At 44.5% G+C, this 26,013-nt stretch overlaps 2 protein-coding genes across 2 annotated transcripts in view; one reads left to right on the top strand and one right to left on the bottom strand.

Moving 5' to 3' along the window:
- Positions 1–4,200: 4,200 nt before the first annotated feature.
- LOC125722025 (uncharacterized protein K02A2.6-like) lies at positions 4,201–8,334 on the bottom strand. Its single transcript, XM_048998274.1, has one exon. It carries the CDS (start codon positions 8,211–8,213, stop codon positions 4,203–4,205), a length of 4,011 nt encoding a protein of 1,336 aa, XP_048854231.1. The 5' UTR covers positions 8,214–8,334; the 3' UTR covers positions 4,201–4,202.
- Positions 8,335–16,492: 8,158 nt separating this feature from the next.
- LOC125721992 (ribonuclease inhibitor-like) overlaps positions 16,493–26,013 on the top strand; it is a 32,678-nt gene continuing 23,157 nt past the window's right edge. Inside the window, exon 1 of the mRNA XM_048998238.1 lies at positions 16,493–16,752. Within this exon, the coding sequence (XP_048854195.1) occupies positions 16,538–16,752 (215 nt within the window). The 5' untranslated portion in view covers positions 16,493–16,537. The remainder of the gene's footprint in view (positions 16,753–26,013) is intronic.

The following is a 26,013-nucleotide window of genomic DNA, read 5'->3' as shown; positions in this document are numbered from 1 at the left end:
AGACATCCATCCATCCATCCATCCATTTTCCAAACCGCTTATCCTACTGGGTCGCGGGGGGTCTGGAGCCTATCCCGGAAGCAATGAGCACGAGGCAGGGAACAACCCAGGATGGGGGGCCAGCCCATCGCAGGGCACACTCACTCACCATTCACTCACACATGCACTCCTACGGGCAATTTAGCAACTCCAATTAGCCTCAGCATGTTTTTGGACTGTGAGGGAAAACCAGAGTACCCGGAGGAAACCCCACGACGACATGGGGAGAACATGCAAACTCCGCACACATATAACCCAGGTGGAGACTTGAACCCGAGTCCCAGAGGTGTGAGGCAACAGTGCTAACCACTGCACCACCATGCCACCCCCTACTTACGATTCGTAAATTATTTATTGATTTAAAACTTTCTTTGATTTAGTAAAATTGCAATTAGTGTAACAATATGGAAAAGAAGAGATCAGGATGGGCTGAAAAGGTCAGGCTAAGAAAAAAAAGAGCGTTGGAGGAGGATGCAGCGAAATGTGCCAAAATCACAGAGATTTTTTCAAAAGAATGAAAAGAACTGGGAACAGGTAAATGTTGCAGGTAAACCTGCAGCAAAATATTAAACCAATTCAAATATTAGTGCATTTCTATGGCTTATCATGACAGATCAATGTGTTCACAAATGTAATTTTAAGAAAAAATATACATATAAAAATCTAAAGCACAATCTATGGATGCAGTAAAATGACCATTTAATCATTTTGTAGTTTCTGACCAGCAGAACCCTGTCAGTCAGTGTTCTGCCAAGAATGAGGGACTGATTAGCAGTGAGGACGCCAGGCTGGCTGAGAGGTCTGCTATTAAATATGAATTAAAGTTACTTAATATACTCATATACACACACCAGTGATAGATGGATTCCAAATGAAATTCAAATATTCAGAAGTCGATGAGATTTACAGTTTAGATTCAGAGGTAAACTACACAGCGGTGTATTAGTGAAATTAAAAGACTGATAAGTCAAATGTTTTTGTACAGCATATTTCAGGCACAAACACATTGTGTTGTATATGAAAAGATATTTTTACACTTTCAATCACTCACTGACTCCGGAGCACTTGGAGGCCTTTGTGCTGATGTGCACAGAGAAGGAAATCCTTATGCTGATAGATAATGAGACAGTAATAAAGAAAGTTGCAGAGACCATCAGGGGCGCTGCTAAGGATTTTGGGCCCCATGAAAAGAATCTTGACAGGGCCCCCAACACAGTTTATTGGGGGCTTCTCTGGGCCCCCTCTCAGTCATGGGCCCCGAGAATCGTCATCGTTTACCCCCCCTTTACAGCGCCCCTGAAGACCATTACACTACTCAGGCGGCTGTTACTGTTATAAATGTTATGTTATTGTTGTTTAAGCCATTTACAGTTAAACATCTGTATAGTAGTGCAACATGCCTCACGTGAAGAACTGCGAGATTCATTTTGACATTGTTTTATTTGAAAAGATATTTTGACACTTTCAATCACTCACTGACTATTGTTAAGCCATTTACAGTTAGAAATTTGTATATATTAATTTTGATATTTTATTTATTCATTTGACTAGTGTTTCATTCATATTTGAAAAAGCAAATAAAACTACTGAATAATAAGAATTGAGGTATTGCTTCATTTATCCAGTTCTCACCTTCCTGAAAAAAGTGGGCTGGTAATGGGCATGAAACTCCCGAGCTGAAAACTGGCTCCACTGTGGCACTGTCCACCACTGTAGCTGCATCAGTGATTGTAATGTAGTTACTAATATTCATTTAGCAGACACTTAGCAGACCCGACAACCTTCTGGTACCAGGCACAGTGTCCAAACCCCATGAGTCACACATACCCTGCCCTCTAAACTGGCTCGATCCACCAGAGATTGGTGTTGATAGAACTTGGTTAACCTGAGGCTAAACCCAATTGACCAATATAGCTAATACTTCAAAAATAAGGCTGTTTCTCACATGTTATATCCACTATTTTGCCCACCCCTGTAATACTGAACAAGGAATAATTACACAATGCTATACTGCATGTCTATATGTAGTTATGGAAGATGGATGGGTAAATATTTAAAAAACCTGGTTGACAATAAGTAGTGACACTGACATTTATTTAATATGAAAATGCCATTTATTTAATATGAAAAAGACATTTACTTAACAAAGACATTATCTTTTCTTATATACACGTCCTCTTTGTCATTTGAGGATTAGGTCAGTAGTGAAACATTCATTGTGACCCCCCCCGTCCTTTTTGTTTCTGTTACCCTGTACTTTAGTCCTCAATAAAGCCTCCATCGATCTGTCTCATCTCCATTGTATCCTCACAAATAAATAAGTGGCAGCGCCTTTCTCTGCCTTGTCTTGCTGGGGCTTTTAATTCTTTGTGATCAGGGGTCCCTTCTCCTCTTTCTGGACCCTCTGTCTCTCTGCCTCCATGTCACGAAGGTCTTTCCATGTGTCCTACATTAGCAAAATAATTTTCAAAATCAAATCTATGTGTCTGAATATTAAAATTCATGATTATTAAACAAGATTAACATAAGTGCTTCATGCTACTCCAATAGAAGTATTGATATTTCACTTCTCAGGTCGAGACCGACATAGACACAGGTTAGATTAGGGCACTATGCAAAAACATAAAGCAGCAGGGGATTCTAATATTAAAAATGAGATGTACTCTGAGTACAGATGCCTCATTACATTATAAGGACTGTTTAGGTTGTTTTCTTACCATCTCTTCTCCAGCTCCAGTCATGTCATCATGTTCCACGTCTGTGTCGTCCTCAGACAAGACACTATACTGGAACTGCTTTCTTTGCTCAATATACTTCCTAAAGTTCTTCAGGAAGCTCCTTTTCCATTTATTTGTGCTTTTAGTGTCTATGTTGTCCTCAGTCAAGACACTGTTGCGGAACTGTGTTCGTTCCTTGAAAAGCTTCTTCAAGTTTTGTAGGAAGCTCATTTTCATTTTAGTTCCACTTTTAGTGTCTGAATCGTCCTCGTGCAAGACACTGTATTGGAACTGTTTCCTTTGCTTAATGTATTTAAGGAGGCTCATTTTGAATTTAAAGAGGTGCTGTCTTCCAAGGTGTCTGTTTCTCAAATGATAAAAACTTTCTACCCGGCCTGTATATATATGGGAATGGTTCTAGATTCTAGAACGTAGCGTTGCTAGGATACGGGGCAGAGGTGGATATCGCGATAGATGTCTGTCACTGTTATGCGCCGACTTTATTAAAACTTGTTAACTGTGATCACGTCCAGTTATTTGTGTTCTGCCTGACAAAACAAGACCTCCGGTTGACATAATTGCCGTTTGATAGACGCAAAAGTCGATTTTAGGGACTTTAGATTATAAGATTTTGGATTATAAAATACCATAGTCTCCAGGTAATGACGTCATTAGCAGGCGTGTGGAACAGTATGTGGACTACACGTTTGTGAGCTAGATGATCATAGGCAAGTGTATCTGCAGTCATCCAACGGCTGGATTCCAACCTCTCCGGAGGAACAGGTGTTGTGCTGAATTCTGTACCCCTGACGTGAAATGCGCCCCCTATCGGGAGCGCGCACCGCGCTTTTCTTCGATTCGAAGCCGTATAGTTCCGTCAATCTAAATGTGCAACAGACATATTAAATTGCGTTTGCACATTTATAACTGTGTCACTTGAAGGCTGTATTTAACCCATATAAAACTGATAAACCGTTAGACGATGAGCCCCGAACGAGAACGTATGGTATTTATTTTTATGTCTCGTCATTAGTTGGCTAGTTTGTAAACAATGACTTATACATACCCAGATAGCATGCGTAGTGTTATGTTGCTCCCTTTATGTATCCATATGCACACTTGCATTACATATCGAGCTACACAGATAAAGGTCGGAGACAACTCTTTTTACGCGCTTCATTTGCGCGCTCCCTTTATTGAACAACAGAACGCTCCAACCAACACACGCAGATTTACATGGTGCCATCTACTGGTAGAAACCTTTTACAACATATATTCAAGGTTCATACATAACATCCCTCCCCACTAAGATTTGTTGTTAATAAACACAGAACATTTACTTAGGAGTAATTCCTCTTTGCCCAACATAAGAGATACATTTTTATTATTATTATTAAGTTTCAGAACCAAACATTTGTGAATAACACTTTTTTTATATATATAAACTCACTCATCACGATACCGTACTGGTGGTTTAGTAATCCTCACAGGATAGCGTCTTACAGTCTCTGTTACCTGTGTGTGTTCCATATGTGGCGTTTCAATGGGTTGTGGGGTTTTAGTGATGGTCTCAGGAACTCCTATGTGAGGTGTACTAGGGTTAAGTGTGTTGTTACTATCACTCTGCGGTAGTAACAACGGAGGACTCACAGGCATCTGCACTACAGACTGTTGAGGCACTGACTCAGAACGAGCCAGCATCTGGTCCACATGGCGTTTCCATACCCCTTGTGTTCCTACATTTACCTTGTACGACACTGGTCCAGTTTTCTCCATCACCACACCTTGAGTCCACTTATCCTTCCCCTTCCTATAATCACGCACGAGAACTGGCACCCCAGCCCCAAACTGTCTCTCTTTAGAGCGTTGGAGACGGCGTTGCTGTTGAGCGCCCTGTGACTGGTGCACCGCTCCAGCCACACTGGGTTTCAGAAAATCCAGTCGAGAGCGCAGCTTGCGTCCAACGAACAACATAGCTGGCGTCTCTTTTGTTGTCGCGTGGGGGGTGTTGCGGTATGTCAACAGAAATGTATCAAGGCGTTGCGGCACCGGTGTTGTTCCTCTGGATGATTTTAAGGCATGTTTGAATGTCTGCACAAAACGCTCCGCCAAGCCATTGGTGGCAGGATGGTACGGTGCTGAGCGGATGTGTTTGACACCATTGAACTTCAGGAATGTGCTGAATTCCTCAGAACAGAACTGAGGTCCATTGTCGCTGACCAAAATGTGTGGAATGCCATAGCGACTAAAAAGGCCCCTAAGCACCAGTATGGTCTCACTGGCTGTGGTGCTGTCCATGATGTGCACCTCAGGCCACTTGGAATGTGCGTCCACAATGACCAGATACATATGTCCTTCAAATGGACCTGCAAAGTCTACGTGTATCCTTTCCCAAGGACTGGATGGCCAACTCCAAGGGTGTAACGGTGCTAAACCAGGATCTTTTTGCACATGCTGACATGCGTGGCAGGCTTTAGCTTGAAGCTCGATTTGAGAGTCGATGCCAGGCCACCAAACATAACTGCGAGCCAAGCTCTTCATTCTCACTACACCTGGATGTGCTGTGTGAAGCTCTTTCAAAACACGGGGGCGTAGTTTAGGTGGCACAATCACTCTAACACCCCACATGAGGCATCCCTGTTGTATTGTGAGATCGTGGCGGCGAAGAAGATAGGGCGACAGCTCTTCACCCACGTCCTTTGCAGCTGGGAATCGACCAGTGGTGACCATTTCCATAACACGAGCCAAGGTGGAGTCAGACATGGTATTACGTCTGATCTCTGTGTCGCTAACTGGTAACGTGTCCAACTGAGATGTGTAGAATACCTCCACCGCCCCTGGTTTTTCCATAGGGGTGTGGGGAAGCGGTAACCTCGACAATCCATCGGCATTGGCATGCGATGCACCTTTCCTGTATTGAATGGTGTAATTGTGTGCTGCCAGGAGGAGCGCCCAACGCTGCATTCGAGCTGCAGCCATTGAAGGTATACTTTTCACTGGACTCAGAATAGTTGTCAACAGGCGATGGTCAGTGAGTAAAGTGAACTTATTACCATAAAGGTACTGATAGAACTTGCGTACTCCAAAGACTATTGCTAAAGCCTCCCTCTCGATCTGAGCGTAGTTTTGTTCCGCTTTGTTGAGAGTTCGTGATGCGTAGGCTATAGGTCTTTCTTCACCATCAGGCATGATGTGTGAGAGCACAGCTCCGACCCCATAGGGTGAAGCATCACAAGCGAGGCGGAGAGGCAGTTCTGGATTGTAGTGAGTGAGGACTTCCTGAGATACTAGTCGTGTTTTAGCTTCCTGGAACGCTGACTCGCAGGCTGATGTCCACTGCCATTTCTTCTCTTTATTGAGCAGTTCATTCAATGGTTTTAGAACAGTGGCTAGATCGGGAATGAACCGTCCGTAATAGTTAAGCATCCCTAGAAACGAACGTAGCTGGCTGACATCACCTGGTGCTGGTGCTTCCACAATGGCACGTACCTTCTCAGGTGATTTGTGAAGCCCAGTTGCATCAATGATATGGCCCAAGTATTCCACAGACTCCTGGAAAAACAGACACTTCTCCCGTTTGAGGTGTAAACCGTATTCTTCTAGCCTTCCCAGGACAGCATCCAGTGTTTTGAGGTGTGTCAGTTCATCAGGACCACTAACTAGGATGTCGTCCAAGTAACAATGAGTGTGAGGCAGTCCGAGAAGTATTTGGTCCATAGCCTTTTGGAATAGAGCGGGTGATGAAGCTACGCCAAAAGGTAAACGATTGAACCCAAATAGTCCTTTTTGTGTAGATATTGTCAGCAGCTTCTTGGAGCTCTCCTCTACTTCCATCTGTAGATAGGCATTCGATAAATCTAGCTTACTGAAGCACTGACCTCCTGCTAGAGAAGCAAACAAGTCCTCAATGCGTGGAATTGGGTACCTATCCACGCAGAGAGCTGGGTTGAGGGTGACTTTAAAATCCCCACACAATCTTACTGTGCCGTCCTTCTTACTGACAGGTACTACGGGCGTAGCCCAGTCACTATGTGCCACTGGTGAGATTACCCCCAGCTCAGTTAGGCGTTTTAGCTCAGCCTCCACTCGCGGGCGAAGGGCATACGGCACATTACGTGGTGGACAGAATTTAGGGACACTATCAGGTCTTAGGGTCAGTCTGGCTTTAACCCCTTTCATTGTGCCTAACTTTTTAGAGAAAACCGCTGAGTGTCTCTTTAACACAGCCTCTAAATTGTTTGTTTGTCTTTGTTCAATGGCATGCACAGTCTTTAAGTCTCTCCAGTCCAGTTTAATGACTCTCAGCCACTCCCTGCCAAACAAAGGTGGGGCATCCACTTTCACCACATACAAGGGCAAAACAGCACATTTCTTGTTTAATTCCACTTGCACTTTAACAACCCCTTCTGGTGCCAGAGGCTCACCCGTGTATGTCTTTAACATAATATCAGTGGGTAGTAGAGGCAGCTGGCTCAGATTTCTTTTATATTGTTCCCAAGGAATCAATGACACAGCAGCCCCTGTATCCAATTCCATTTCCATTTTCTTTCCATTAATTAAAGGCATTACTGTTATACGTGAATATTTCCCTTTTTGAGACAAGGTATATAATCCCAACTCACTATCGGTGTCTGATTTAGTTTGTTCACTTTCATTTTCATTTGCTTCCACATAATGAATTTTCTTCTTTTTGTCTTTCAAACCGTGTTTAATTGCATTGCCTTTCTGTTCAGGCTTCCCCTCTTCTTGTTTATGTCCTCTACCTTGTCTATTTTTGGTTTTACTCCGACACATTCGCTTCAAGTGGCCTTTCCTCCCACACTGGTGACAGTCCCGGTCTCTGAACCAGCAGTCATGATCAGTATGGTTTGTTTTCCCGCAGCGACGACAACTCTCACCCTTTTGTGAGAGCACTGCGTTCACTTTAAGAGAACTGCTCAACTGCTGTACGTCACGTGCTGCAGTCTCTGCTGACACGGCATAATCGACTGCTTTCTGGAACGTGAGATCTCTCTCCGTCAAAAGCCGCTTCTGCACCATTTCACATTTTAATCCACAAACAAATCTGTCTCTTAATGCGTCTTCCAAGTAGCCACCAAACTCACAATGTTCAGACAGTCTCTTAAGCACCGCGACATACTGTGCAACAGTTTCTCCTTCCCCTTGATTTCGCTTATGAAACCGGAATCTCTCAGCTATGACGAGCGGTTTCGGAGCAAAATGGGCTTGCAACACAGCAACAATATCCTCATATATCATAGTACCAGGTTTCGTAGGAGCCACCAAACTGCGGAGTAGTCCATACGTTTTTGGTCCCATCACACTACACAGCACAGCCACTTTCCTTACGGCCGTAATGTCATTAGCCGAAACGTAGTGTTCAAAACGTTCAATATACGTTCCCCATTGCTCACCAGTCTCCTCAAAAGGATCCATATGCCCGATCACTCCTGCCATGATGCGACTTCCCTCAGTTATACGCACTGTAGCACTATCCGTTGGAGGAAGAGACTCCTTCTCTTGTCAGAATGCTAGTTCGCTAGCTATACTTTTACAACGTGGTTGTTCGTTTTCCTTTTGTCCAAAATCGATAATAAGTCTTCTGGACTACAGGACTCGTCGCCAATTTATGTTATGTTGCTCCCTTTATGTATCCATATGCACACTTGCATTACATACCGAGCTACACAGATAAAGGTCGGAGACAACTCTTTTTACGCGCTTCATTTGCGCGCTCCCTTTATTGAACAACAGAACGCTCCAACCAACACACGCAGATTTACATGGTGCCATCTACTGGTAGAAACCTTTTACAACATATATTCAAGGTTCATACATAACAAGTGGTCATTAGTTTCATAACACGTTAAACATTTGTGATTTTCAATTTTGTGCTTAACTCTGGCTTATTGCAGTAATGTGATAGCCGTGTTTAACAACACGCACATTAATTAATCCCTTCAATGTAAGGATGTGAAAAGGCACCATTTGGCTTATTTATGACTCGATCCCTCTGGAATGCAGAAGGGGGATGGGTGTCTGAATCAGTTCAAATGAAGAAAGTGCGTGTGTGTGTGCGTGTGTATATAGAGGCAGGTGTGGGCAGTGGTGACCTAACGGTTAGGGAAGTGCACTTATAATTAAAAGACTGCTGGTTCGAATCCCCGCCCACTGAGGTACCCTGAGCAAACACTGCTCCCTGGGCGCTGAATTAGCTGCCTCCTGCTGTATCACGATGCCCCATATGGGGTAGATACAGAGGACACATTTCATTATTGTGTGCTGTGGTGTGTCAGTACTGATCATCAAATGCTTATATTTTGTTCAAAATATATATAATATATCAACATATATCAAGAAAGAAACAAATTGCAAAGAAAGAGACAGGATTACATATACAGACATGTACAGATTTGTTGGTACCCCTAAAGAGACTATTTATCTTTGCATTATAGTCATGTTTCAAACTAAGTATTTAACCTTAATTAGTATCACAGGTGCCTTCATGCTTGTCATCAGCCATTCAGCCTATTTAAAGGGAAAGAACAAGCTACTGTGTTGTTTGGTATAATTCTGTGCACCACACTGAACATGGACCAGAGAAAGCAAAGGAGAGAGCTGTCTGAGGAGATCAGAAAGGAGATTATAGATACCATGTTAAAGGTGAAGGCTATAAGACCATCTCCAGCTTCACGTTCCTGTGACCACAGCTGCCAATATTATTAAAAAGTATAAGGTTTATGGGACTGTAGCCAACCTCCCAGGACGTGGACGTAAGAGGAAATGCAACCCCAGGTTGATCAGAAGGAAAGTGCAGGTGGCAGAAAGAGCGAAGGAATGCATAAAAAACACTCAAGCTGAGCTTCAGGGTCAAGGTACGTCATTTTTTGATCACGCCATCTGTCGCATTTTTATCAGCAATGGATTACATGGAAGAAGATCCAGGGGGGCTTCATTATTGACAGGAAAACATAAAAAAGCCAGAGTGGAATTCACCAAAAAGCATGATGACAAGCCCCAAGTTTCTGGGAGAATGTCCTTTGGACTGATGAGACAGAACTTGAGGTTTTTGGCCAGTCACATCAGCTCTATGTTTACAGAAGAATGAAGCTTTAAAAGAAAAGAACATCATACTTGTTGTGAAGCATGGAGGGGGTTCGGGTTTGTTTTTGGGGCTGCTTTGCTACATCTGGGACGGGGAACCTTGAATCTGTGCAGGACACAATGAAGCATCAAGACAACCAAGGCATCCTGGAGCGAAACACACTGCCCAGTCTCAGAAAGCTCAGCCCCAGTCGCAGGTCATGGGTCCTCAAACAGGATAATGACACAAATCATACAGCTAAAAGCACTCAAGAATGACTTGGAAAAAATCATTGGACTATTCTTAAATGGCCCTTGATAAACCCTGATCTTCATCCTATTGAACTTCTATGGAAAATTCTCTAAAAGAGTGTAGACGCCACTCTTCAAACCTGAGACAGCTTGAGCAGTTGATCAGGAGGAGGGGGCCAAACTACCGGTTGGCAAATGCAGACGCCTCATTGTGAAGTACAGAGATCGCAAATAGGCAGTAATTACTGCAAGAGGTGGTGCCACAAAATATTAAATTAAGTTTTTTTCCTGTGATGGGCTGGCCCCCCATCCTGGGTTGTTCCCTGCCTCGTGCCCATTGATTCCGGGATAGGCTCCAGACCCCCCGCGACCCAGTAGGATAAGCGGTTTGGAAAATGGATGGATGGATGGATCTTTTTTCGTCTATGCCACTTTCGTTTGTATAATTGTATAAAATTGTAAACTGAATCAATAATCAAAAGCAAAGTCTGATTTGTGGAATAAACAATAAGGGATGCCAGTAAACTTTTGTCGCTTAGTTAATATCGGCAAATTTATTTCAGAGATAGTTGTGTTTTTTTGTGGAAGGGTACCAACAAATTTGTCCAAATCTGTATATGTGAGGGGTGGCATGGTGGTGCCCGAAACTGCCTAGAGTTCTCTGCGATCTAGCTACCTTGATGAGCTACTAGACTGAATGCGGTAATAGTGAGAGAGGCTAACAGGACTACCCTGCCTTGGCAGAGAAAAAAAACCATGGTTCTAAAGCAAAATGAAAATCACACTGACTCAGATGTCTCCCAGGGTAAAAAGTTCCATGTCTGTAAAAATAGCCTACAGTCTCCCTTGGCCAACAGTGGGGAAAGCAGAACGAACCCAAGTATGGCTACTGCCCTGGCTGCTGAACTGAGCAGTGGGTCAAGACATCAGACCCAACCGTCTGAGGATGTTTCATGGGCTCATCAACTCATGAACCGAAATGGAAAGAAACGCCAGCACATGAAATGGGCTCTTTTATCGTACATATTTATTATTCTGTAACACAGCTAGAAGCACACAGAGCACTAATTGTGCACAGTATTCCTCCAGTATTCTTATGATCCTCCTCACTGTTCAAGGCGGAAAAATAAACTTGGGTCCTTTTCCACCCTGTCCTGCCCCGATCGTCCGCTCCTTCCATGTGCCGTAACCCTCTCTAATAAACTTGATTAACCTTCTCTTCCATAACCCTTTCATTAGCCCCGTGTGGATTCCCGGTGTTCACCAGCTGTTTCCTGTTGCAGTCCTTAGTCCAATGTATTTAGTCCATGTTTCAGTTTGTTTCCCCAGTTCGGTCATTGTATTGTCCGTCTGCGTTTGCTTTGCTATTCATTAAAACCTCGTGTTTCCCCGACTTCTGCCATCCTGTGCTTCTGTCTGTGCTCCGGGCACCTTAGTGCACAACCCACCCAGGATTATAACAGTTACAGTTGTTGTCCACTTTTTAATTATTGCCCTAAGAGTAGAAATGGGCATTTTAAGGCGAGTAGCTATTTTTTAATACCCATTGTCACGGGAGATCGTGGGCAGAGCGGCGATCGTGCGGGCAAGCGGGGAATCAGGAAGGCAGAATACGGGGCAAACGGGGGTTTAATGGAGGAAAACGGAGCGAGTACAGCGGGACGGGACACAGGCATTGACAACATCAATGACAGACGATGGACTCAGGTAAGACACGGACTGAAATACACAGGACTGAGCAAATTAACTAGACACAGCTGGGTACAATCGGGAGAAAACACGTGGGTAATCAGGGGGCGTGGCACACAGGAGGAGCGGACGAGCCGGGCATGACACCTATTCCCTGACTAATGAAGTCAGCACACTTCTCCCTCATTTGGTCTGTGTGTCTCTTATCTTTCCCATGTTGATGGATGACTAAGGGAATTTGGCCTCTGTGTCTCCTCATGTTTGTACCCCAGTTACTCAGGAAGTCATGGATTACAGCTTAAAGGTTCCTATTCACTCCAATCAACTCAAAAATGTATAATTTACATGGGAAACATGCTTCAGTTGCATTGTGTTCACTATAATTTGCAGGGCTGCCAATAATTATGGTAATTGTTAAAAATAATTATTTCTTGATGAAGGATTTTTGTTTTTCTTGGAATTAATTTATTTCAATGAAAGGTTGGATTTTTCTAATTTTTTTCACTGTGAGATGAAGCTGCTTCACCAAAAGGTGGATTTTTTTCTAACCCTTTTACAAATATTTACAAGGGGGGGCAATAATTGTGGAGGGGGCTGTATGTGCTGTAGATCTTTTTGCAAAAAGCATGTCAGTGTCTAACTTTGTGAAATGACTAACAGCTTTGATTCTTTTACTCTGTGTGCAAAGACCACATACATGCCATGTGACTAATTTAATAGGCTGTGTAGCCATATTGTTATTACTTACATCTGAATATATGAATATTCTACATCTGTGATAAACGTCTCTGTGTGGGAAAGCTGGGGAGAGAAAATATGAAGACAAAATAAGAGTGTGTTTCTCATCTTGCTTCTCTTTGTGGAATCCATACAAAGTCTAAACACAAGATGGGAATGAATGACGTTAGAGAGAACGACGTAAAACACTAAAGACACAGAAAGAAGGCATGTTAACATTATGTGGAAGGCAGGTGATTATGGAGATTGAAGTTTATTAGAAAAGCCATGGTGTTGTTTTAGAGTCCCAGTAAAGATGACCATCAATGTATAATTTATCTACAATCAAGACAGCGTGTTTATTGTATTTCATGTTTTCTTTAACGAGAGGGTACAGTGTCTTCCATCGCCGGCTGTTTTCTTGGAGATACTGATCATTAAATCCATATTTCATTCCTTTCAGTGTTTATCCTTTACTTTTAACAATTTCTTTGTGGTTAAAATTTTCTAATTTGGCGATAATAGGCCTGTGCCTATTTTCCGATGAAGTGCTGAAAAATAAGATCGTCATGCATGTTATGTGCCTGCAGATCAAGGATGGTTTCTTTCATATCTGGTGATAGAAAGAATAATCCAAATACTTAAGTAAAGGAAAAGGCAAATTTGGTAAAGTAGAGGTTTAGAGTAAGCAGTTACTTGTCATGGTGACCCGGGTGCTGCCATGTTCGATCTCATCCTTGTATCCAGGTCTCTTATACCAGCCATTATAACGCATTATGAAGGTATCTATAGTGTATTATAGATGACCACTTCAAGTAGTGTTGCAGCAATTTGGGAGATGAATGCAAGTGGGGGAGACACAGTGGCCTTTACTGCTTATTATTAAACCAAGCTATTGTTTTCAGTATGTTTTGAGTCAGTATGATTAACAATGTGGAGGCTGTGTATGTGTCTGTGTCTTAAAATATTTTCTTTTCCAGGCTGAACAGCTGTAATCTCACTGAGAAATGCTGTGAAGAGCTAGCTTCAGCTCTCAGATCAAACTCCTCACACCTGATAGAGCTGGACCTGAGTGACAATTATCTGCAGGATTCAGGAGTGAAGCCACTCTTTGCTGAACTGAGGAATACACACTGTGTGCTGGAGATACTGAGGTCAGTATTACTGGGTATCCCACACTGTAAGCTAGAGATACTAAGGTCAGTATTACTGAGTATCCCACACTGCAAGCTGAAGATACTAAGGTCAGTATTACTGCATATCCCACACTGTAAGATGGAGATACTGAGGTCAGTATTACTGGGTATCCCACACTGTAAACTGGAGATACTGAGGTCAGTATTACTGGGTATCCCACACTGTAAGCTGGAGATACTGAGGTCAGTATTACTGTGTATCCCACACTGTAAGCTGGAGATACTGAGGTCAGTATTACTGGGTATCCCACACTGCAAGCTGAAGATACTGAGGGCAGTATTACTTGGTATCCCACACTGTAAGCTAGAGATACTGAGATCAGTATTACTGGGTATACCACACTATAAACTGGAGATACTAAGGTCAGTATTACTTGGTATCCCACACTGTAAACTGGAGATACTGAGGTCAGTATTACTGGGTATCCCACACTGCAAGCTGAAGATACTGAGGGCAGTATTACTTGGTATCCCACACTGTAAGCTAGAGATACTGAGATCAGTATTACTGGGTATCCCACACTGTAAGCTGGAGATACTGAGGTCAATATTACTGAGTATCCCACACTGTAAGCTGGAGATACTGAGGCCAGTCCTGTTTGACAGAACAAATACTAAAATGGTACTTTAATATAAAGCAATGGCTGCAAGGCAAATCACACACACGAAGTGCTACACTTGCACCCTTTCACTTTTACTAAGGAGGTATACATATCAACTTTGCTTTTTAGGAATGAGGACATTGCACACATGTTTTGTTTTAATATTGTTATACTGTATAACTAGAGGGGGCGGCATGGTGGTGCAGTGGTTAGCACTGTTGCCTCACACCTCTGGGACCCGGGTTCGAGTCTCCGCCTGGGTCACATGTGTGTGGAGTTTGCATGTTCTCCCCATGTCATCGTGGGGTTTCCTCCAGGTACTCTGGTTTCCCCCCACAGTCCAAAAAATGCTGAGACTAATTGGAGTTGCTAAATTGCCTGTAGGAGTGCATGTGTGAGTGATTGGTGTGTGAGTGTGCCCTGCGATGGGCTGGCCCCCCATCCTGGGTTGTTCCCTGCCTCGTGCCCATTGCTTCCAAGATAGGCTCCGGACCCTCGCGACCCAGTAGGATAAGCGGTTTGGAAAATGGATGGATGGATGGACGTAGCTCAGCAAACTATAGGCCAATCAGTATAACTTGCATAACTGGAAAAGTAATAGAAGTTATAATCGAAGTGAAAATGGTAGATTATCTGGATTCAAATAACATTCTGAGGGATAGCCAACATGGAGTTAGGAGAGGTAGATCTTGTTTAACTAATGTACTTTAGTTCTTTGAGGAAGTTACCGGAGAAATAGATCACAAAAAGGCCTATAGTGTACGACGTGATCTACTTAGATTTTCAGAATGTCTTTGACATCATCCCCCACAAAAGGCTCTTGCTTAAGCTCAAAGCTGCAGGGATTTTAGTAACTGTAGCAGCTTTGGATCGAAAACTGGTTAACAGACAGGAAGCAATGGGTAGTTATTAGAGGCAGAATGTCATAGTGGGCCTGCGTTCATAGTGGGGTACCGCAGGGTTAAATTTTAGGACCATTACTTTTCCTAATTTACATTAATGATATTTACGCCAATACATACAGTAAACTAGTTAAATTTTCAGACGAGGTGGGTGGTGTAGCAGATACTAATCTAGCAGCAAATGGGCTCCACAATTATTGGCCCCCCTTGTAAATGGTAAAGCACATCACAGAACACAGCGTTTTGCTTGCACTGTGCGTGGTGATGTCTTTACCTTTCCATGAACCCTCTGACTTGTTGCACATGGCAGTTAAATAAGACTTCAGGCTGATGACGTCACCATGTAAACAAACATATCTCAGAAACTAAAACAGCACTAACAAAAATTTGAACGGCTCAAAGTTGCATTTAGCGGTGTAGAGAATAATGGTAAACAGGATTGGAGGAAGGACAGTTCCTTATGGGACACGTGTGTTACTCACTAATTACCTTGTGACACCAGGAAGTCATCCACCCATGCTGCCCTCAGCTTCTCAGAACAGTAGGGGTTCAGAGGTGTTAAAAGCACTAGAAAATACAAAGATCATGACCCACACAGTTCGCCCCATCTTGTCCAGGTGAGAGTAAGCTCTGTGCAGCAGATAAATGACTGCAATAGGTCCAGTGATGTACCCACCATGATGATGCCACTCGAGGGTCTTTATCAGGTGTGATGCCATTGCCGCTGTTCTGAATGGGCATTCAGGTGTCCATCTTGGGCTCAGGCACTGGGCAGGATGTCTTGCAGAGTTCTGATACACTTTGGAGTTGCAGACTCAGGTTGTAGATGTGATGCCATTGCCGCTGTTCTGAATGGGCATTCAGGTGTCCATCTTTGGCTCAGGCACTGGGCAGGATGTCTTACAGAGTTCTGATACACTTTGGAGTTGCAGACTCAGGTTGTAGATGCGATGCCGCACTCTGCGGCAGGTCTGTGCAGACCTTGAGAACTCTGGAGCTGAATCCGTCAGGGCTGGCTGCCTTCCCCGCATGGAGTCTCCTCCACTGCGTCTTTACCTGGTAAATCATGATGGAGAGGCTGGGAAGGGGTGGGGCAAGTGGTCAGGGACAAGTCTGGGCAAGAGATGTGGGTGGATCCTCTGCGATTATGGAGTGGAGAACTTTGCTGAAACTGAAGTTTGAATTTAAATTGAAAAGTTCTGCACTAAAATCATATGAGTGCAGCAAATTACCAGGATGCACAGTACAGTCTTCATACTGAAATTAATTTTTATATGTGAGCCGGGCTGCTTGTCATCCTGAACACAAGCACTTGATTTAATATTTTGTATTTTTCACAAATGGTGGATATGTCAGTATCTCACCATGTTATGTTTTTCAGCCTGAACAGCTGTAAACTCACAGAGAAATGCTGTGGGACACTGGCTTCAGCTCTAAGATCAAACTCCTCACACCTGAGAGAGCTGGACATGAGTCACAATGACCTGCAGGATTCAGGAGTGAAGCGGCTCTCTGCTGGACTGGGGGATTCACACTGTAAACTGGAGATACTGAGGTCAGTCTGACTGGGTATTCCACACTGTAAACTTAGGGATACTGAGGTCAGTATTACTGGGAATTCTACACTGTAAACTAGGGATACTAAGGTCAGTGTTAATGGGTAATCCACACTGTAAACTGGCAATACCGAGGTGAGTATTACTGGGTATTCAATGCTGTAAACTGGACATACAGTAATGAGGTCAGTAGGGCTAAAAAAAGCAGAAGCATATATATATATATATATATATATATATATATATATATATATATATATATATATATATATATATATATATGTATAAAAAAATATATATATATGGTTAAGCAGTATAACAGCATACTGTCCTGGCTGACCTCCATCAAGCATTACCCACTGATCTAATACCATACCGTCATGGATATCCTCCCTCAAGCGTTACCCACTGATCTAATACCATACCGTCATGGATAACCTCCCTCAAGCATTACCCACTGATCTAATACCATACCGTCATGGTTATCCTCCCTCAAGCGTTACCCACTGATCTAATACCATACCGTCATGGATATCCTCCCTCAAGCGTTACCCACTGATCTAATACCATACCGTCATGGATATCCTCCCTCAAGCGTTACCCACTGATCTAATACCATACCGTCATGGATAACCTCCCTCAAGCGTTACCCACTGATCTAATACCATACAGTCATGGATAACCTCCCTCAAGCGTTACCCACTGATCTAATACCATACCGTCATGGATAACCTGCCTCAAGCGTTACCCACTGATCTAATACCATACCGTCATGGATATCCTTCCTCAAGCGTTACCCACTGATCTAATACCATACAGTCATGGATAACCTCCCTCAAGCGTTACCCACTGATCTAATATCATACCGTCATGGATATCCTCCCTCAAGCGTTACCCACTGATCTAATACCATACCGTCATGGATAGCCTCCCTCAAGCGTTACCCACTGATCTAATACCATACCGTCATGGTTATCCTCCCTCAAGCGTTACCCACTGATCTAATACCATACCGTCATGGATATCCTCCCTCAAGCGTTACCCACTGATCTAATACCATACCGTCATGGATATCCTCCCTCAAGCGTTACCCACTGATCTAATACCATACCGTCATGGATAACCTCCCTCAAGCGTTACCCACTGATCTAATACCATACCGTCATGGATAACCTGCCTCAAGCGTTACCCACTGATCTAATACCATACCGTCATGGATATCCTTCCTCAAGCGTTACCCACTGATCTAATACCATACAGTCATGGATAACCTCCCTCAAGCGTTACCCACTGATCTAATACCATACCGTCATGGATATCCTCCCTCAAGCGTTACCCACTGATCTAATATCATACCGTCATGGATATCCTCCCTCAAGCGTTACCCACTGATCTAATACCATACCGTCATGGATATCCTCCCTCAAGCGTTACCCACTGACCTAATACCATACCGTCATGGATATCCTCCCTCAAGCGTTACCCACTGACCTAATACCATACCGTCATGGATATCCTCCCTCAAGCGTTACCCACTGACCTAATACCATACCGTCATGGATATCCTCCCTCAAGCGTTACCCACTGACCTAATACCATACCGTCATGGATATCCTCCCTCAAGCGTTACCCACTGATCTAATAACATACCGTCATGGATATCCTCCCTCAAGCGTTACCCACTGATCTAATACCATACCGTCATGGATAACCTCCCTCAAGCGTTACCCACTGATCTAATACCATACCGTCATGGATATCCTCCCTCAAGCGTTACCCACTGATCTAATACCATACCGTCATGGATATCCTCCCTCAAGCGTTACCCACTGATCTAATACCATACCGTCATGGATAACCTCCCTCAAGCGTTACCCACTGATCTAATACCATACAGTCATGGATAACCTCCCTCAAGCGTTACCCACTGATCTAATACCATACCGTCATGGATAACCTCCCTCAAGCGTTACCCACTGATCTAATACCATACAGTCATGGATATCCTCCCTCAAGCGTTACCCACTGATCTAATATCATACCGTCATGGATATCCTCCCTCAAGCGTTACCCACTGATCTAATACCATACCGTCATGGATATCCTCCCTCAAGCGTTACCCACTGATCTAATACCATACCGTCATGGATATCCTCCCTCAGGCGTTACCCACTGATCTAATACCATACCGTCATGGATATCCTCCCTCAGGCGTTACCCACTGACCTAATACCATACCGTCATGGATATCCTCCCTCAGGCGTTACCCACTGACCTAATACCATACCGTCATGGATATCCTCCCTCAGGCGTTACCCACTGATCTAATAACATACCGTCATGGATAACCTCCCTCAGGCGTTACCCACTGATCTAATACCATACCGTCATGGATATCCTCCCTCAAGCGTTACCCACTGATCTAATACCATACCGTCATGGATATCCTCCCTCAAGCGTTACCCACTGATCTAATACCATACCGTCATGGATATCCTCCCTCAAGCGTTACCCACTGATCTAATACCATACCGTCATGGATATCCTCCCTCAAGCGTTACCCACTGATCTAATACCATACCGTCATGGATATCCTCCCTCAAGCGTTACCCACTGATCTAATACCATACCGTCATGGATATCCTCCCTCAAGCGTTACCCACTGATCTAATACCATACCTTCATGGATATCCTCCCACAAGCGTTACCCACTGATCTAATACCATACCGTCATGGATAACCTCCCTCAAGCGTTACCCACTGATCTAATACCATACCGTCATGGATATCCTCCCTCAAGCGTTACCCACTGATCTAATACCATACCGTCATGGATAACCTCCCTCAAGCGTTACCCACTGATCTAATACCATACCGTCATGGATAACCTCCCTCAAGCGTTACCCACTGATCTAATACCATACAGTCATGGATAACCTCCCTCAAGCGTTACCCACTGATCTAATACCATACCGTCATGGATAACCTCCCTCAAGCGTTACCCACTGATCTAATACCATACCGTCATGGATATCCTCCCTCAAGCGTTACCCACTGATCTAATACCATACAGTCATGGATATCCTCCCTCAAGCGTTACCCACTGATCTAATACCATACCGTCATGGATATCCTCCCTCAAGCGTTACCCACTGATCTAATACCATACCGTCATGGATATCCTCCCTCAAGCGTTACCCACTGATCTAATACCATACCGTCATGGATATCCTCCCTCAAGCGTTACCCACTGATCTAATACCATACCGTCATGGATATCCTCCCTCAAGCGTTACCCACTGATCTAATACCATACCGTCATGGATATCCTCCCTCAAGCGTTACCCACTGATCTAATACCATACCGTCATGGATATCCTCCCTCAAGCGTTACCCACTGATCTAATACCATACCGTCATGGATAACCTCCCTCAAGCGTTACCCACTGATCTAATACCATACCGTCATGGATATCCTCCCTCAAGCGTTACCCACTGATCTAATACCATACCGTCATGGATATCCTCCCTCAAGCGTTACCCACTGATCTAATACCATACCGTCATGGATAACCTCCCTCAAGCGTTACCCACTGATCTAATACCATACAGTCATGGATAACCTCCCTCAAGCGTTACCCACTGATCTAATACCATACCGTCATGGATAACCTCCCTCAAGCGTTACCCACTGATCTAATACCATACCGTCATGGATATCCTCCCTCAAGCGTTACCCACTGATCTAATACCATACCGTCATGGATATCCTCCCTCAAGCGTTACCCACTGATCTAATACCATACCGTCATGGATATCCTCCCTCAAGCGTTACCCACTGATCTAATACCATACCGTCATGGATATCCTCCCTCAAGCGTTACCCACTGATCTAATACCATACCGTCATGGATATCCTCCCTCAAGCGTTACCCACTGATCTAATACCATACCGTCATGGATATCCTCCCTCAAGCGTTACCCACTGATCTAATACCATACCGTCATGGATATCCTCCCTCAAGCGTTACCCACTGATCTAATACCATACCGTCATGGATATCCTCCCTCAAGCGTTACCCACTGATCTAATACCATACCGTCATGGATATCCTCCCTCAAGCGTTACCCACTGAACTAATACCATACCGTCATGGATATCCTCCCTCAAGCGTTACCCACTGACCTAATACCATACCGTCATGGATATCCTCCCTCAAGCGTTACCCACTGACCTAATACCATACCGTCATGGATATCCTCCCTCAAGCGTTACCCACTGATCTAATACCATACCGTCATGGATATCCTCCCTCAAGCGTTACCCACTGACCTAATACCATACCGTCATGGATATCCTCCCTCAAGCGTTACCCACTGACCTAATACCATACCGTCATGGATATCCTCCCTCAAGCGTTACCCACTGACCTAATACCATACCGTCATGGATATCCTCCCTCAAGCGTTACCCACTGATCTAATAACATACCGTCATGGATAACCTCCCTCAAGCGTTACCCACTGATCTAATACCATACCTTCATGGATATCCTCCCTCAAGCGTTACCCACTGATCTAATACCATACCGTCATGGATATCCTCCCTCAAGCGTTACCCACTGATCTAATACCATACCGTCATGGATAACCTCCCTCAAGCGTTACCCACTGATCTAATACCATACCGTCATGGATAACCTCCCTCAAGCGTTACCCACTGATCTAATACCATACAGTCATGGATAACCTCCCTCAAGCGTTACCCACTGATCTAATACCATACCGTCATGGATAACCTCCCTCAAGCGTTACCCACTGATCTAATACCATACCGTCATGGATATCCTCCCTCAAGCGTTACCCACTGATCTAATACCATACAGTCATGGATATCCTCCCTCAAGCGTTACCCACTGATCTAATACCATACCGTCATGGATATCCTCCCTCAAGCGTTACCCACTGATCTAATACCATACCGTCATGGATATCCTCCCTCAAGCGTTACCCACTGATCTAATACCATACCGTCATGGATATCCTCCCTCAAGCGTTACCCACTGATCTAATACCATACCGTCATGGATATCCTCCCTCAAGCGTTACCCACTGAACTAATACCATACCGTCATGGATATCCTCCCTCAAGCGTTACCCACTGACCTAATACCATACCGTCATGGATATCCTCCCTCAAGCGTTACCCACTGACCTAATACCATACCGTCATGGATATCCTCCCTCAAGCGTTACCCACTGACCTAATAACATACCGTCATGGATAACCTCCCTCAAGCGTTACCCACTGACCTAATACCATACCGTCATGGATATCCTCCCTCAAGCGTTACCCACTGACCTAATACCATACCGTCATGGATATCCTCCCTCAAGCGTTACCCACTGACCTAATAACATACCGTCATGGATAACCTCCCTCAAGCGTTACCCACTGATCTAATACCATACCGTCATGGATATCCTCCCTCAAGCGTTACCCACTGATCTAATACCATACCGTCATGGATAACCTCCCTCAAGCGTTACCCACTGATCTAATACCATACCGTCATGGATAACCTCCCTCAAGCGTTACCCACTGATCTAATACCATACCGTCATGGATATCCTCCCTCAAGCGTTACCCACTGATCTAATACCATACCGTCATGGATATCCTCCCTCAGGCGTTACCCACTGATCTAATACCATACCGTCATGGATATCCTCCCTCAGGCGTTACCCACTGATCTAATACCATACCGTCATGGATATCCTCCCTCAGGCGTTACCCACTGATCTAATACCATACCGTCATGGATATCCTCCCTCAGGCGTTACCCACTGATCTAATATCATACCGTCATGGATATCCTCCCTCAGGCGTTACCCACTGATCTAATACCATACCGTCATGGATATCCTCCCTCAGGCGTTACCCACTGATCTAATACCATACCGTCATGGATATCCTCCCTCAGGCGTTACCCACTGATCTAATACCATACCGTCATGGATATCCTCCCTCAGGCGTTACCCACTGACCTAATACCATACCGTCATGGATATCCTCCCTCAGGCGTTACCCACTGACCTAATACCATACCGTCATGGATATCCTCCCTCAGGCGTTACCCACTGATCTAATAACATACCGTCATGGATAACCTCCCTCAGGCGTTACCCACTGATCTAATACCATACCGTCATGGATATCCTCCCTCAAGCGTTACCCACTGATCTAATACCATACCGTCATGGATATCCTCCCTCAAGCGTTACCCACTGATCTAATACCATACCGTCATGGATATCCTCCCTCAAGCGTTACCCACTGATCTAATACCATACCGTCATGGATATCCTCCCTCAAGCGTTACCCACTGATCTAATATCATACCGTCATGGATATCCTCCCTCAAGCGTTACCCACTGATCTAATACCATACCTTCATGGATATCCTCCCTCAAGCGTTACCCACTGATCTAATACCATACCGTCATGGATAACCTCCCTCAAGCGTTACCCACTGATCTAATACCATACCGTCATGGATAACCTCCCTCAAGCGTTACCCACTGATCTAATACCATACCGTCATGGATATCCTCCCTCAAGCGTTACCCACTGATCTAATACCATACCGTCATGGATATCCTCCCTCAAGCGTTACCCACTGATCTAATACCATACCGTCATGGATATCCTCCCTCAAGCGTTACCCACTGATCTAATACCATACCGTCATGGATATCCTCCCTCAAGCGTTACCCACTGAACTAATACCATACCGTCATGGATATCCTCCCTCAAGCGTTACCCACTGACCTAATACCATACCGTCATGGATATCCTCCCTCAAGCGTTACCCACTGACCTAATACCATACCGTCATGGATATCCTCCCTCAAGCGTTACCCACTGACCTAATACCATACCGTCATGGATATCCTCCCTCAAGCGTTACCCACTGACCTAATACCATACCGTCATGGATATCCTCCCTCAAGCGTTACCCACTGACCTAATACCATACCGTCATGGATATCCTCCCTCAAGCGTTACCCACTGACCTAATAACATACCGTCATGGATAACCTCCCTCAAGCGTTACCCACTGACCTAATACCATACCGTCATGGATATCCTCCCTCAAGCGTTACCCACTGACCTAATACCATACCGTCATGGATATCCTCCCTCAAGCGTTACCCACTGACCTAATAACATACCGTCATGGATAACCTCCCTCAAGCGTTACCCACTGACCTAATACCATACCGTCATGGATATCCTCCCTCAAGCGTTACCCACTGATCTAATACCATACCGTCATGGATAACCTCCCTCAAGCGTTACCCACTGATCTAATACCATACCGTCATGGATATCCTCCCTCAAGCGTTACCCACTGATCTAATACCATACCGTCATGGATAACCTCCCTCAAGCGTTACCCACTGATCTAATACCATACAGTCATGGATAACCTCCCTCAAGCGTTACCCACTGATCTAATACCATACCGTCATGGATAACCTCCCTCAAGCGTTACCCACTGATCTAATACCATACCGTCATGGATATCCTCCCTCAAGCGTTACCCACTGATCTAATACCATACCGTCATGGATATCCTCCCTCAGGCGTTACCCACTGATCTAATATCATACCGTCATGGATATCCTCCCTCAGGCGTTACCCACTGATCTAATACCATACCGTCATGGATATCCTCCCTCAGGCGTTACCCACTGATCTAATACCATACCGTCATGGATATCCTCCCTCAGGCGTTACCCACTGATCTAATACCATACCGTCATGGATATCCTCCCTCAGGCGTTACCCACTGACCTAATACCATACCGTCATGGATATCCTCCCTCAGGCGTTACCCACTGACCTAATACCATACCGTCATGGATATCCTCCCTCAGGCGTTACCCACTGACCTAATACCATACCGTCATGGATATCCTCCCTCAGGCGTTACCCACTGATCTAATAACATACCGTCATGGATAACCTCCCTCAGGCGTTACCCACTGATCTAATACCATACCGTCATGGATATCCTCCCTCAAGCGTTACCCACTGATCTAATACCATACCGTCATGGATATCCTCCCTCAAGCGTTACCCACTGATCTAATACCATACCGTCATGGATATCCTCCCTCAAGCGTTACCCACTGATCTAATACCATACCGTCATGGATATCCTCCCTCAAGCGTTACCCACTGATCTAATACCATACCGTCATGGATATCCTCCCTCAAGCGTTACCCACTGATCTAATACCATACCGTCATGGATATCCTCCCTCAAGCGTTACCCACTGATCTAATATCATACCGTCATGGATATCCTCCCTCAAGCGTTACCCACTGATCTAATACCATACCGTCATGGATATCCTCCCTCAAGCGTTACCCACTGATCTAATACCATACCGTCATGGATATCCTCCCTCAAGCGTTACCCACTGATCTAATACCATACCGTCATGGATATCCTCCCTCAAGCGTTACCCACTGATCTAATACCATACCGTCATGGATATCCTCCCACAAGCGTTACCCACTGATCTAATACCATACCGTCATGGATAACCTCCCTCAAGCGTTACCCACTGATCTAATACCATACCGTCATGGATAACCTCCCTCAAGCGTTACCCACTGATCTAATACCATACAGTCATGGATAACCTCCCTCAAGCGTTACCCACTGATCTAATACCATACCGTCATGGATAACCTCCCTCAAGCGTTACCCACTGATCTAATACCATACCGTCATGGATATCCTCCCTCAAGCGTTACCCACTGATCTAATACCATACAGTCATGGATATCCTCCCTCAAGCGTTACCCACTGATCTAATACCATACCGTCATGGATATCCTCCCTCAAGCGTTACCCACTGATCTAATACCATACCGTCATGGATATCCTCCCTCAAGCGTTACCCACTGATCTAATACCATACCGTCATGGATATCCTCCCTCAAGCGTTACCCACTGATCTAATACCATACCGTCATGGATAACCTCCCTCAAGCGTTACCCACTGATCTAATACCATACCGTCATGGATATCCTCCCTCAAGCGTTACCCACTGATCTAATACCATACCGTCATGGATATCCTCCCTCAAGCGTTACCCACTGATCTAATACCATACCGTCATGGATAACCTCCCTCAAGCGTTACCCACTGATCTAATACCATACCGTCATGGATATCCT

This window comes from Brienomyrus brachyistius, unplaced genomic scaffold (assembly GCF_023856365.1).
Source record: "Brienomyrus brachyistius isolate T26 unplaced genomic scaffold, BBRACH_0.4 scaffold36, whole genome shotgun sequence".
Classification (NCBI taxonomy): domain Eukaryota; kingdom Metazoa; phylum Chordata; class Actinopteri; order Osteoglossiformes; family Mormyridae; genus Brienomyrus; species Brienomyrus brachyistius.
This window is presented reverse-complemented; position numbering and strand designations above follow the sequence as displayed.

Coding starts and splice junctions, on each gene's coding strand:
- LOC125722025 (XM_048998274.1), bottom strand. CDS start 8,213: ATGGCAGGAGTGATCGGGCATATGGATCCTTTTGAGGAGACTGGTGAG.